The following is a 13,813-nucleotide window of genomic DNA, read 5'->3' as shown; positions in this document are numbered from 1 at the left end:
AGGAATAGCACTTCTGCTAGCCACAAGCTCCTTTTTTTTTCCCTGCTCTGCCAAAGTAGGTCTCAGCCAACATCCTTGATCTCATAGTTTGACCTTGTGGTTTAAATCCTGTTCAAGCTGTTCTTTCAGGAGTGGAACATATGAGTGCCTCCCAGTGTTGGGTGCTAAGTATGTGCTATGCTTAGTCCTGCAGTGCTTTCAGAGTCTTGGTTATCCCAAGGCCTGTGCCCCTTGGATATGAAATACAGCACAATATACAGGAAAACAGTTTGCCCTGGTTGGCTTGAGTAGTCTAAATTTTCTTGTCATATTTCTGGTTTTATTTCCATGAGAACATGACTTGTGCAGGACTTGAAGATAAGTACAGCTCCAAATACTTTTTTTTTTTCCAAACATACCATGAGGAATATATGTGCTATATGTGTAGTATAGTATGGCTATACTGGCTGTAGGCAGATGGAGTCTCTGACATAGCTGGAATAGGGTGATTCTGCTGAAAGTGAGTTAAATGAAGTCTCCTGACTCTGCTGTCAGAATGGAAATTCATGTGGTCTGTTAGCACAGCTTGGCTTGCAGGCATCGGTGTCTTCAGTTGCAAGATAGCAAGTGAGCAAGTGTCCTCATAATCTCACCCGCACGCAGGTTGTACAGCTTCAGCTTTCTTGGTGCAGTTGCCCATGTATTATGGCTTTTGTCTACTGTTCATTCTTTCACTAGAACAGAGAACAAATGTGTGCAAGTATAGACACACTATAATGTATATAATATATATAATGATTATATATGTATATAATCATCACTCTAATGGTGATGATTATAATAGTAAAAGCATAGCCCTAACCAGCAAAATTGCACTGGTGCAAAATCTGCAAGCAGATGAGCCAAAGCAGGATGGCTCTAGACATTTGATTTGGCATCCAAGTTTAGCTAGAGCATGGAGTGAATTGGCTTGATAGTAATACCGCTCACCTGAGAAGGGTGGCTATTCTGAGGCTGTGGGTGGTTACTTACAAGAACACAAGATTCAGTAATACTTCAGTGCATTTCTAAATAGAATGTGGTCTTAAAAAAAAATAGTATTTTCTGTAGAGGAAGAAAATTTAAATGTTTAAGGGGAAAGGAAACTTAATAGCTTGAGCCAGCATAAACTTAAACACACTGATAGTTATGGGTAAGTCCTGTGCTGTATGTGTATGCTACCTCAAAACCTAAGATCTGAGAGAAGAAACTTTGATGCAGACTATTTTATTGACTCTTTGGTGGGCCTTCAAAAATTGAAATACAAATCAAACCACTTTAGTCTCAGTTTCCCAGGGCTGTTGATAGGGTAAGTATTTTCTAGTTATAGGATCATATTAAGGAAGCCCAGACTAAGCAAAAAAAAAAAAAAAAAAAAAATCTTATTTTGTGTACTTAAAAACTAAAATTGAGTCCTCATCAGCCCTGGGTTCTGACAGACCGCTGAAAGCAGTTTCTCAGCAGGCATTACTCTGCCAAACACAGCTTACTGTATGTCCTTTAGGATTCAGCTGATGCAAAGGCAGGAAAAGGCTGTGTAATTTTTACGGCACCCAGCTTCTTCACAGCCTCACCTTGCACCAGGAGACAGACAAGAATGCAAGTGCTGAGTTTTGAAGGTTCACCTAAGCAGGTTCACTTATTTTATTCTTACCAGAAGCTTTTGAACAGTTTAACAAGTTATTAACTTCCTCCAAGCTGCTGCTATGTAATAGGAAGATGAGAGATCTTGTTTTAAATAGTGTAAACCACTAGTTTACCATCAGCAGTAAATTACCAAGCAAAGCAGCAATGCCATTGCTTTCAAACCGAGAGTCTAAAATTATGCATAAATAACTCTTATATTCCCTTTGTGGAATGAAAAGCTTGGGGTTTAGGGTGCAAATCTGTAAATGTTAGACAAAGTGGAGTAACCATACCCTACCCTAAAGTCGGGTGGATCAGAAGGAGGAGGAACTGGGATGGTGCCAGGGCTGATTTTACCTTATCACAAATTATCTCAAATGTTTCTGCTTTGAGAACAAGATAGAGAAATGGTCAGTCTGGCTCACAGAAGTATGTTGCACTGATTCCAAATAAATTCAAGAGCATCCATAGGAACAGGTTATACTGATCTAATTAAATCAATTTAGAAAGAGATTCGGTTAAATCAGAGCAATTTGTGTGTCCATAGATCAATCCTCAAATCAGGAGAAGGTCTCTTGAGCTAATGAGGCGTAGCAGTTATTTACTTTGGGGTGCTGGGCACTGGTCATCAATTAGGAGTCATTAATAAACCCTGGCTCAAGTACCCCCAAGTGACTAATGGGGAGCAGTTGCAGAATGTATTAGCGTAGTGCTCTGCCTCTGTGTTTCTCTGCAAATCACTTACCTCACTTCGGGCATTACAGAAAAATAATGCGTGCTGGTGACTGATGATGGGCCTTGGAGGTTCCCCTGGAAGGAAGGATTTAGAAATTATCTGTGATTTCAGGCTGGGTGTAGTGGTGGGGTTTTTTTTTAACTGGTGTATAAAGCTTTATGTCTGTTTTCTGGTCTTGTTACCAGAATAAAAGCAGTAGTAGTTGAGCTCTTTCATGATCAAATAGCTATAATTACAGTTTCACAAACCTGGGAAGTAAGCAGCGATTTGAGGTCGACTGATGTGTCACCAATATAAATCTAATCTAATACACAAACTCAGGGAGATAACAAAAATACTGTAGCATTGGAAATTCAACTTTAAAGTTATTTTAAATTTTTTTTTTTAAAGGGAGGGGGCTAGGTTGTAAGCGTTTCCAGCAAACGAAAGCGTTGACTTGGCAGTTGGAGAATGTGAAATAATGCTGTCCTTGTCCCTTCCCACTTCCACTGGAGGACCCCTCCTGCACTCTGCCATGGGCTGCTTCCACGCGGCCTCGGCATGCCAGGGTGGGAATGACATCCTCCAGTCGGCATGGAGGCCTCCCTGAGCTGCGCTTTACACTTCTGCCATCCCGAGGGATGCTGAAGAAGCCCTTTTCTGGTAGAAACTTCTACCCTTTCCCATAACACTAGGGAGTGACCCTGGTCATAAGTGGGGCTCCACTGAGGATCGGGGCGTGGAGCGGGCACCCCTCATATTCGGGAGCCTGCCTGATGCCGTGTAATCTATCAGAATTGTATTAATCCCACTAACGCAGCCGCCATCTGGCCCCACTGCCGGGCCGGCTCGCACGAGCCCCCGTGATGGATGGCCTCGGGAATTGATTAGTTGTTGTGCGAGACAAATGAACTGTTTTGGCAGAAAATACCAGAGGTCGCTGCGTGTGGTCAGGCACAAAGGATGCTGAATTTTAAAGAGCTGCTTCCAGCATCCATTGCAAGGATGTCGCTTCAGAGCGGCGATGGCTTTTGAGACGAGCCCAATGCTCCAGAGCGTGGTTTGGGTTTTGTTCTCTCCCTCCAGCCCTGCTTTCGGGAACGCCGGCATCGGAAATGAGCGCAGCGCTGCAGAGATGTGGGAGCCGGCATCCTTGCCATGTTGGGAATTATGGGCTCGTGCCGGTATTGTGCGTGCGTTTGGGTGGCTGCGCCACAGACGTCTGTCGCTCGCCTAAATGCCGGGCTGTGCAGTCCCCGCGGAAGAGCCTTCCTGGTTGTGCGGAGCCCGAGCAGCCCGTGGCACGCTCAGCCGTGGCGTGTCTCAAACAAAACACCTGCGGGTCCGGGCAGATGGGGTTTGGGTTTTTTCAGGTCAGTGTTATTTAGAAATGGATGCTCTTCTGGTGATGTTTAGCGGGCAAGTCTGTGACTTCAAGATGGTTGCCAAGTTTATTGCTTCCCCCCCCTTTTTATTGTCCCTGGAGCAGTGACCCTTGGGGCTTTGCTTTGTTGTGCAAAGGGGCGGCTTGGCTCAGGCCTGCCTTCCCTTTGGGAGAGCCATCCTTCGGTGGCAGGTCCTATTTGGGATTTTCACGGCCGCCTCCTCTCTGGTGCTGCTGCTAATCTACCAAAGTGCGTGCGGCGGCGCAGCGACGGGTGGGGAATTGGATGACACATGTCTCGCTATGTCCCGGCTGCTCTCGGAGGGCGGCACGCGAGTGTGCCGGCAAGTGGGCAACACTTCCCCCGGGACGGCCTGCTGGCTCAAAATAAACTTGAGTTATGGATTTATTCAGCTTGTAAAACCTCAGCTGGCATAAATAATTGAGAAAGCAAAGGTTTGTCTGTGGTGCATACCTCAGGGACCCGCTCCTGCCTCCCTCCCTCCCACCACCCTTTCTTATGAAAATGATCCCAGTTGCACTGATAGATAATAACAACACCAAGCAATTAAAAGCTATGGGTGGCTGGAGAGAGGAGAAAAGGTTCAGTTAATGAGCTTTTCCTCTTCCTGTGCCCAGGAGAGCCTCAGAAGTGAGGAGGCGATTAAAGCGAAGAGATAATTATAGATTATGTGAAAATGGGTCCCTTGGGGGCCGAGGGCCTTGACATAAACAGTAAGTGTTGCGAGTGCCTCTGGGCTCCCCGCGCGCTGCTTGCTCCGCTCCGCCGCGCTCCCGCTCGCTCGGCAGCGCCGTGCCAAGCAGACGGGCGAAGCCACCTGTTAGCGGCACCCGCGGCCGCTCCGCAAGTGGGGCCGCTGGGACGTGGCGTGGACCAGCCCTGGGAAAAAGGGAGAGGACGCCCAAAGTAGCACCTGATCGCAGCCCTCTGCCCAGAGCTTTGTGCTGGAGGTAACCTGCGAGGGGGGAGGAAGGGGATGGGGCAAACCTGGAGGATGCGAGGGTAAAGTGTCTGAATTTCAAGTTCTGAATTTCAAGTCTCTTCTGTGCCCTTTTTCACGGCAGTCTCGGTGGCTGTTTAGAAAGCAAGGAGGTTTACAGCTCTCCAGGTAAGAAGGAAGTGAAGCCTGATTAACCTTCAGATCTTTTCTATGAGCTGTTTAAAAACTGCTGGTTCAACACATGTGTTTTGGACAGCTTGTGAAGGCGGCTTCTGACTCCCTCCAAGCTTGGAGGTTTAAGTTCTTCCACATCCTTTTATTCAAGGATGGAAAAAGCTGCTCGTGTTAACTACAGACAAAAGATCTGCTTCAGCCCCAGGTTAAATCAGAGTTAGCATCCCTTACTGGGGATGGGGGAGAGCAGAAAAAAATAGCTTTGGGGGTTGAACATGTGTCAGCAAGGGAGAAGAGAAGCCCTTCTGGCCATCCTCAGGAAACAGCTGTAAACACATTTACTGCCTTTACCGACAGTCAAGTGGTCGCTGACTTGAAAACTCTTTAGCTCAACAAAAAGAGCCGATGCTTGTCTAGGTGACGTGGAATCAGAATTGTATTTGAGTTTTCCTTTTAGTTAACAGGTTTTAAATAACTGTGCACATCTCCATTAGAATGAGTTTCATGGTCTTTCCCCTCTGAAGATATCTTCAATGCTCTATTTTTACTTAAATTGAGATTTTTCTGAAAATACTGATAGAAATGCTATGGGTTTTGTGTCTGGTCCCCCCTCCTGTCTCCCCCCCACCCCCCCCCCCCATTATCTGAGCAATGTCTTTGCAGTGTTGCTGACTTTTGTATTTCTGATGTGCTTCTGTCTGGTTTTAGACTGTTTCTGCCACTTTCTGGGCCTTGCTGCTGACTCTTAACCAGTCTTACGTGGAGTGGAGATTTCTGCTAGGAACCAATCTGATAAAAATACTGCATCCTTTTTGTTTTCTTGTAGCTACTACAGCAAAGGGATTATTCAGTATAGACACATGTGAAATAAAGGCGGGGGGGGAATCAAACCCTGAGTTGCAGGGTTTTCTAGCTATGTTTCTTATTTGTCCTGTGTGCTTTTGAATGCAAAGTGAGCAAATAACAGTAACTTGTCTTTGTTCCATTCACATCATTCATGTGGAGCTTTTTCCCTAGTATTGGTCCCTCCAAAAATGTGGTTCTAACTATTTTGTTTGCAGGTCAAGTGTCTTCATTATGACTGTAAGGACTTCCCTCGAATCTATTCAGGAAAGGGTTCATTTCTCTTTGTTAATATTTTTAGGAAAGTTGTACATAATATGTGCGAATCTTTTTTTAAAGGAGGCATCAGGAGCAGAGGAATGGTTAAAAGCTTGAGAAATAAATGCAGAGTAGACAGATGAAATTTCCCAAAACGTTATCTTCAGGTTGGGAAATTGCTATTCTGGATTAATTCCATTGTGGAGACTTCTGAAATAAAAGTGGTTTTTTGGAAGGAGGATATCTAGAGCATTTGCAGAGGTGATTATTCCAGAAAAGCTAAATCGTATCGGGTCATTTCCCCCTTACAGACAACAGTATCTTCGGGAACAGACTGTAGAAGTCTTGTCTGGAGGCTGTGGTAGGAAAACTGCCTGGTTTTGGTACGTCAGTGTTACCGTACCCTCTCCCTGCTGGCGCAGACCCTGCCGCACGCTGCCCGTGGAGCACAGTCAGTTGCTCTATGGCTGCTGTGTACCTTCTGGTACCTTTGGTCCTGCCGTGCCAGGTCCGGCAGGGCTGAGCTTCCTGGGCTCTGCGGCATGTGGAAATGCCGGTGCCCAGGCTGACGAGGTGGCAGCAGTGCCAGGGATGGAGGGCACAAGCCTGAGCTCATGGTTGTGACATGGAAAATCAACCAGGAGTAACTAAGGGCTGCCGTGGACTTCTCTAGTAAGGAGAGACTGGGCTCTGCTTTGGCGTTAGAGAGGGAGTGATCTGTGATAAGTGAAGTGTGTGTGGCTGTGCAATGGGGAAAAAGCTGCTGGAACCGAGTTACTGTACAGCATTGTCTGAAAAGCAGCTTCCCCCAAAAGGCTGCTTTTGGCAGCCGAGGGTGTGTTTGAGAGGTTGGACTAACAAGGTAGGACTGGAGGGACTTCCCGGCGTATCAAATCAGCCCTTGTTAGTAGGGGCAGGCCTTGTCTCATGACCTCCATCATGAATCTGTCAAGCTCCATCTTGAGCAATATAAGCTTTTGCCTTTTCTAATCCCAGCATGAGATTCTCTTTTCCACAGAATTCAAAGTAATTGCATCTAAAGCATACAGTGATCTGTTTCCCAGGAGCTTGTGTGTAGCGAGTGGACAAGACCTCCAACAAATGAGTTAATGAGAAACTGATTAAGATACTGGAAGACTCCAGTAATGTCCCTAGGCCTAAACATGCAGTGTGAAATCTTCTGCAGCACCCAGCCCTTTACTAGAAAGGTACAACTCAGTTGTTTGAAAGGACTGCTTGCATACAAAGAATAGGGGTGATGTCCAGGAGAACGGTGCTACTAAAGGAGGAAGGAGAGAGAGGTCATAGGAGGTGACTTCTTTGGAGAAAGCAGCACTGCTGCAGGAGCTGAGTATCAGCACTTTTTCTCACCTTTTACTGGCACTGAGGAAGGAGACAGATGCTAGAGTGTAACTTAGCAAGCTAGATGCATACCAATAAAAGACAAAGTCAAAAGTTGTGTCATGGAGCTCTGCCTGTCCTGATGGGAGCAGGGGACGTGGTCTTGGTGGTACTGGTATTTTTGGGTTTTTGGGACTACAGGTTGAAGAGCATCACTTTTTCTTTGTAACCCATTGCTCAAACATGCGAATAACATTTAGGTACTACTTTTGCTTGCTCTGACGTTCCTCAGCCTGTGAGGTTCAAGAGCAGTGCAGATGAATAGGAGAAGTACTGTTGCCTTTTTGCACCAGGGGATCAGTTATCAAACTGCCCCGTTGCATTGCAGAAGCTGTTCTCTCCTGCCTAAAAGGCCGGTGGCAGAACAAGTTCCCTACAGGGTCTGACCTGTTCCAGCAACCTCCCATTTTTATGAGGGATTTCCTTTAAGGCTGTCAGGTCTGAGTTCTGCTGAACACCCAGACTGTCTTAAGGGTGACTGAAAACCGGGGATGTCATGAGAGGCAACTACTTTGTGTTTAACTCTTGTGAAGCTGCCAAGTCCTGTAGCAACGCTGATAGGTAGGTTCATTTGAGCGACAGTTTTCATCTGGAAACCAGAAAGAGAGGGTAGTATGTGGGCTTTTGGTTTACTTCTAGAAAACCAATGACCTCTTTTCTTTCCTCTTCCTAGCAACACAGTCGTATCAGTGTATCTATACGTAAAGGCATTGTTGTAAAGGTGCCTCGTGCTAGTATGGCATAGTCCTCTTTCCATAGAAAAATTGGCTGTGTTGGCATAAGTAACTTTCCACTGGCATACCAGCATGGATGGTAGGAGAGTTGTACTTTCTCAGCAATACTGGTGCCAGTAACTTCCCATCATTAGATACGTGGGTGCAGATTTATACAGCAAGATAAAAATGTCTTGATTCTGCTCTGTCCCTTTTGTTAAAGATTCCTAACATTTGCTTTTTTAACTGCTACGAAGCGCTGTAGCTTCAGTCACTCAGACAAAGCTCTTGTAATGTTTTAAGAATCTGTGAAAGGTTTTAACTTCATTAGAGGTCCTGTTCGGCTGTCTGGTAGGAACAGAAGTTTGAGTGCGTCTGAAGCCAGGGTATTGCATTTAGCTGTGGAAGAAGCTGTATGAGTAACTCAAGCACCTGTGACACCACAACTTGATCTTTCTGCCTGCAAGCAGGCCTGAGCGAGCACGCACTGGCATCCTGGCACACACACGTGCTGGTCCCTCTGCACGCGCCAGCCTGCTGCTCTGAGCAGAGATCACCGTCCCGCTTTGTCTTAACACTGTCAATGCAAAAAGGAGGAGTGCAGTTGGGTCACCTGCAGGCTGCTAAGTAAAAAAAAATAAAAACGAATCCCTGAGATCAGATTCTAAGACAAACACCAAAGATTTCACAAATCTCTGGACAACTGCTTACCAGAGTACCCAATAATAGCAGGCACATGTTTTAAAGCCACCAAAAGAAAGTACTTTTCCACTGTCCACCCCTTCACACACAGAATTACTAAGTGATAGAGCTTGTCCTTTAAAGAGGTCAAGAGTGTGCATGGGTTAGAGCAGAACAGAGTGGAAAAAGGACTTGGAAAAGGCTGATAAATATGCTCACCTGGATGTAGCCTCTAGCTACGGGAATTCTTAAGCCAGTGAGGTTCTGAAGCTGGGAGGATCCAACAGGGATAGATTGCTTTGCGTGTGTTCTGTTTCTTCTGCTTTTTCCTCCAAGCCACCATTAGTGGCCACTGTCTGAGATGGATAGCGTCGCAAGGGTCTTTGGTCTCAACCCAGAAGGGCTGTTACAAGTTTGTATAGTAGGGAGAAGAGTTGTTTTAACCTTTTATCTTCTGTGGGATTGCAGTGATTTATACCAGGACTTGAATGTGGGTTTTGCTGGCTAACTTTATAGACTTCTTGTGCCAGTTCGCAGGAGTAAGCTGACTTTTGTCCTGGCATAATATTGTTAAAAACAACCTTTGTTTTCTGGGAAGCAGGATCTTCTGTATCTTAACTTGTGGAAAAAAAACCCCAACATATTATTTTGCATGTGCAATACTAAGTGTCTTTTTCAGTCTGGTGATAGTAGTGAAATGTCTGTAGCAAAGTAAGAGCATGTGATGTGCATGTGGCCTTTGTTGTGCAATAATGCGGTGCTTCTTTTGCTTCTGTTTCCTGAATAGGGAAGAGGACAAGAACATTTTTGATTACTGCAGAGAAAACAACATTGACTATGTAACCAAAGCCATTCGATCAAAAAAAGTGGATGTGAATGTCACAGATGAGGAGGTATGAAGAAAAAGATAAAGACTCTCAATCTTTTCATTGTTTGGTGTATGAATTCAGTGCCACTGCTTTTCAAAATTCCCTGGTTAGGATTGTTATAACAAGGTGCTACAATAGCTGGAGAAACACTTGGTTATTGAGACAGGGATAATCTATTTGAAAGTAGCTTTCACTGAATTTCTGGTAATGTGGATGTACTAACTGTGATGCTGTAGCATATCAGAGACTTACTTTCTATGTATTTTCAGCAATGCCAGCAGCCACTTGGAGAATGAGATCTGAATACTCCCCTTTCCTCACCTTGTACACTAAATATGGTCAAATAGAAGTAGGAAGTAAGGGAAATAGCTTTTTTGACCGATGAACTCTGTTTACGGGTGAAGTGGGATTTCTGCCACGGCATCAGCTTTTCATCATTCCCAGGTGGAGAGCAAAGGAGTGACACTGGCCTTCCAGCTTCACAGAGACAGTGACATCGTCCAATCTTTCTCTGCTCATCAGACTCAAAACACTGTTTCCCCACAGGGAGATAATACAGGCATTGTCAGAAACCTTAAGAAGATGATAAGCATCTAAAATTCTGAATTGGCTTGATCCTTTTCTTGGTAAATCCCTGGTGAGGACAGTTTTCTGTTCATCCTTCATGAAATGTAGCGGTACCAGCCTTATCACCTTGGTTTTGATGCTTGCACACTGCCACCTAGCCCTGCTCGTGGTCTGTTGTATGTACAGCTTCTTTTGCCCATTGCTTTCCAGCACATTGTGTTTTGGTGAACAGATGAAGTGCTTACACATTCATAGACTGAGACGCTACAAATTCATTTGGGTTCTCCTGTAGCTCTAAGCAGATTTCTGCCCTCTGAGCCATGACAGCCCCGGCTGGGGCTCTGAATGCTGATGGCAGGGCCTTTTATTATTAATCAGGAATTCATGTGAATTAATTTTCAGAGGAGAGGAGGGAGGGTGTTCACAATCAGGGTTGGAATTTCACATCATAAATTCAATGAACTGAAACTGTCATGTGCCACACAGTGGCTGCAACAGCACCATTACTGAGCTCCATCTCTCCTTCTGCCAATCACAGGTTACAGAAGTAAATGTCCAGAGCAGTCCCACAGAACACAGCTGGAGTCCTTTCATTAATAAAAGCTTATTTTTGGGACCACACGCATGCAATAAGTGTAGAATAGCATCATGTTAGCATTGCTTCATTTCCACTGGCAAGACACTCTTTCATAGTTAGCAGCATTCAGAAGGTTGTACCTTCCTTTGTGTTCAAGCAATAAATGTGCTTGCTTTCAGCCAGAGAAGTTTTGTTTTTTAAAAAAATCATAATATTTGGTGAAAGATGGCTGAAATATTTTTGTGCTCTAACAACATAAATGTTTAGACCCAGATCTGAAAACTGTCAGGTGACACCCTCTTTGGGAATTATCCATGAGTCTCTGATAGAAGGGAGGACTTATTTCTGACCTAATGGGTACTAGCCCATGGAATTGCTTCACCACAGATAGGAGCTGAAAACCCTGCCTACCTGTGAAGGGCTTGTAGGAAGATTCCCACTGGTGCAAAATTCCCCCCCAGATGAAATTCTCACAGCCACAGTGATTTTGGCTTACCCCAGCAAATGCTCAAACAGGGAAGTAAGAACCTTTTTTTTTGTTGTTGTTTTTGGAAAGTGGTGGCTTCCTTAGGCTTGACTCTAACTGGTCAAAAAAAGAAAAGTAGCATGCCAGAAAGAAAAATCTGAAAGAAACGCTTATTTCATGTTATGTTAAGGAGCTGAAACCATTACCAATGTTGTTCGGTATCCAAACGTGTTCTTCACAATCTGGAGGGTAGCTTATTTTCCAATATCATGCAGATTGATTGAAGTTTTAGAACCCATTTTAGACTAGAGATAACCCAGACTGAGCCTTTGGTAGGGTGGAGTGTATGCAAGCATAATCTTGTCTTTTTTATTAACTATTTTAGTGTTACTGTATAAATACATCCTGCCGTATCTAAAAGATGCTTCTCCTAGCCCTCTGAACATAACTCACGCTGTCAATCCTTTGATTTAAATGCATATAAATTTAAAATGGCAGCAGGAATACATACAAAGAGTTAACTTGTTATGAAACAAAATCTACTGAAGCACCAAATAGTTTTGTGCTAAACTGCAAAGACGCTAGGCTCAGCCTTGTACAATAAAGACTTGACTGAGGTTGTAAGGTATTCAGATTTTATTTCTGTGTGATGCATTAGTACTGTCTCTAATTGTCTCCCCTCATTTTGTGCAAACCTGAAATAAGTCAGTGAAAGGAGAAAAGAAATCAAGAATAAAAATGTAAAATGGGGACAAGCCAACTTAGTTGAAGCAAAAGGATTTTGGAAAGGGCAAGAGAATTCTCTGGGGTTTAAATAGATGCCCTTGGCAAGTTTCAAAGCTAAGTGGTCTTCTCCCCACAAGAAATAAAGATCTTGATGTACAGCATTCAAGGCAGCATACTTGCTAACAGTTTGGATATAATAAACTTCAATTTAGAATTAAACGAAGAATCTAATGACAATAATCATGTACAAGCTTCCATTTACTGTATCTAAATTGCCCAGAGTTCAACAGAATAGCTTGCATTCACTTAGAAGAAATAGCACAGACTAAAACAACCTGTTTCTCTTACGTATGTCAGCAGGACTAATGAAATAAGAAATGGACTGTGGCTGCGAAGTCACCACGGGCACATCCTGGTAGTGCGGATTGCTTGCTGCCTTTCTGAGAACAGTATTTCTTCAACTTTTAACAAACCAGAAACTGTTCAAAGGCATAAAGAGTTGCTTTTGTTATTGGTGCCAAGGACTGTGGAGGCTGTAGATAGAGATTTTTTTTTTTAAATTGTTGGAGAAATCCCAGTAAACAACCAAGTTACCTGTGTGCAGTATTTAAGCCCTTGCCAAAACTTTAATGAAAGGCATCTGAAATGATGCTCGCTTAGTCCCTGATCCTCATGCTTTAGAGACAGCAAGTGCCAAATTGATGCCAGCTTGCCAAGGAAAGGACAGGCAAAAAAATGGGTTTGAAGAAGGATCACATACTTCTGTATTTACAGGCTTGCTCCCATTAGAAAAACTTCACCCAAATGTTTCAGAGCTCTGAAAGTGATTGACTTCCGAATCAAATTTGAAGTTTACCTGTATAATTGCAACAATGACCCTTCCATTCGCTGTTTCTGCTGTCACAGGGCGATGCAGCCATGCTATACATTTCTTCTTAATTACTGGTAATAAAACACTTGCCACAAGTTAGAGTGGCTCTCATCGCTATACAGCCGTTACAACTGCAACCATCGTGCCTAGAAGCATAGCTTAATATTGTAGCACATCCTTTCAGGTTGGCTTTGTTCTTCTCTTTCTCTGCACTGGCTAATTGATGTGAAAATCATTCCCGTCCGTTTGTCTGCTGAGACTTGGTATATCCGAGACAAATCCCTGTCCTGTGCTTTGTTTGTGAACACCCTGTGACTTGGAGCTGAGCAAAATTGATGTGCTGTTGGCTTGAGAAACTGCTGCAGGAGCTGGCCAAGCTGGCAGCAGTTATCCAAGCAAAGCACAGAAGATTTAAGAGGTAGGGTTAGTGCACTTGGGCTATTTTTATGCTGGTTTTTTTTTTTTAGTCAATACTTCAAAGGCAGGGGAAAATGCATCCTCTCAAGTAACTTCTGCAACAACTGTTGTGTGTTTGAATTGCATGGAGGGAGCACAGTAATGTTTGATTGCATTTAGTCAAGACCTCGCTACTGCAGTGCTTTCCTATATGAAATAATCCATGTTGCTTTGAGTCTCTCACTGCTTAATGAAATAGTCATATGGGAAGTGTTTTGGGAAAGCACAATCTGCAGTCTTAAGGTTTCTCCCATGTTATTTAAACACACAGACAGGTATTACAGGCCAATACAAAGCAGCAGCTGTGCGGACTGAAGTTTTCAATGTGCATAAGTGATACCCATGCTGTACAGAGTTGATTGTACATTCAGTTTAAGTTTGTCTTATCACTAAGTTTTGTTTTAAGGAAGACATGGGAAACAAGTGGACTTTCTAGCTGTATAGCTGCCGACGTAAATTTAGCTAGAGCTCCTGAGCGTTTTAATTTGCCTGATACTATGCAAACA

At 44.0% G+C, this 13,813-nt stretch overlaps 1 protein-coding gene across 1 annotated transcript in view; it reads left to right on the top strand.

Moving 5' to 3' along the window:
- The window catches only part of ACBD6 (acyl-CoA binding domain containing 6), an 88,191-nt gene that overhangs the window by 27,372 nt on the left and 47,006 nt on the right, over nt 1-13,813 (top strand). The window contains exon 5 of the mRNA XM_082002978.1: nt 9,563-9,668. Coding sequence (XP_081859104.1) covers nt 9,563-9,668 — 106 coding nt within the window. The remainder of the gene's footprint in view (nt 1-9,562; nt 9,669-13,813) is intronic.

Source organism: Phaethon aethereus (genome assembly GCF_964289735.1).
Source record: "Phaethon aethereus genome assembly, chromosome: 8".
Taxonomy (NCBI): Eukaryota; Metazoa; Chordata; class Aves; order Phaethontiformes; family Phaethontidae; genus Phaethon; species Phaethon aethereus.
Note: the sequence above shows the minus strand (reverse complement) of the source record. Positions and strands in the feature narration are given on the sequence as shown.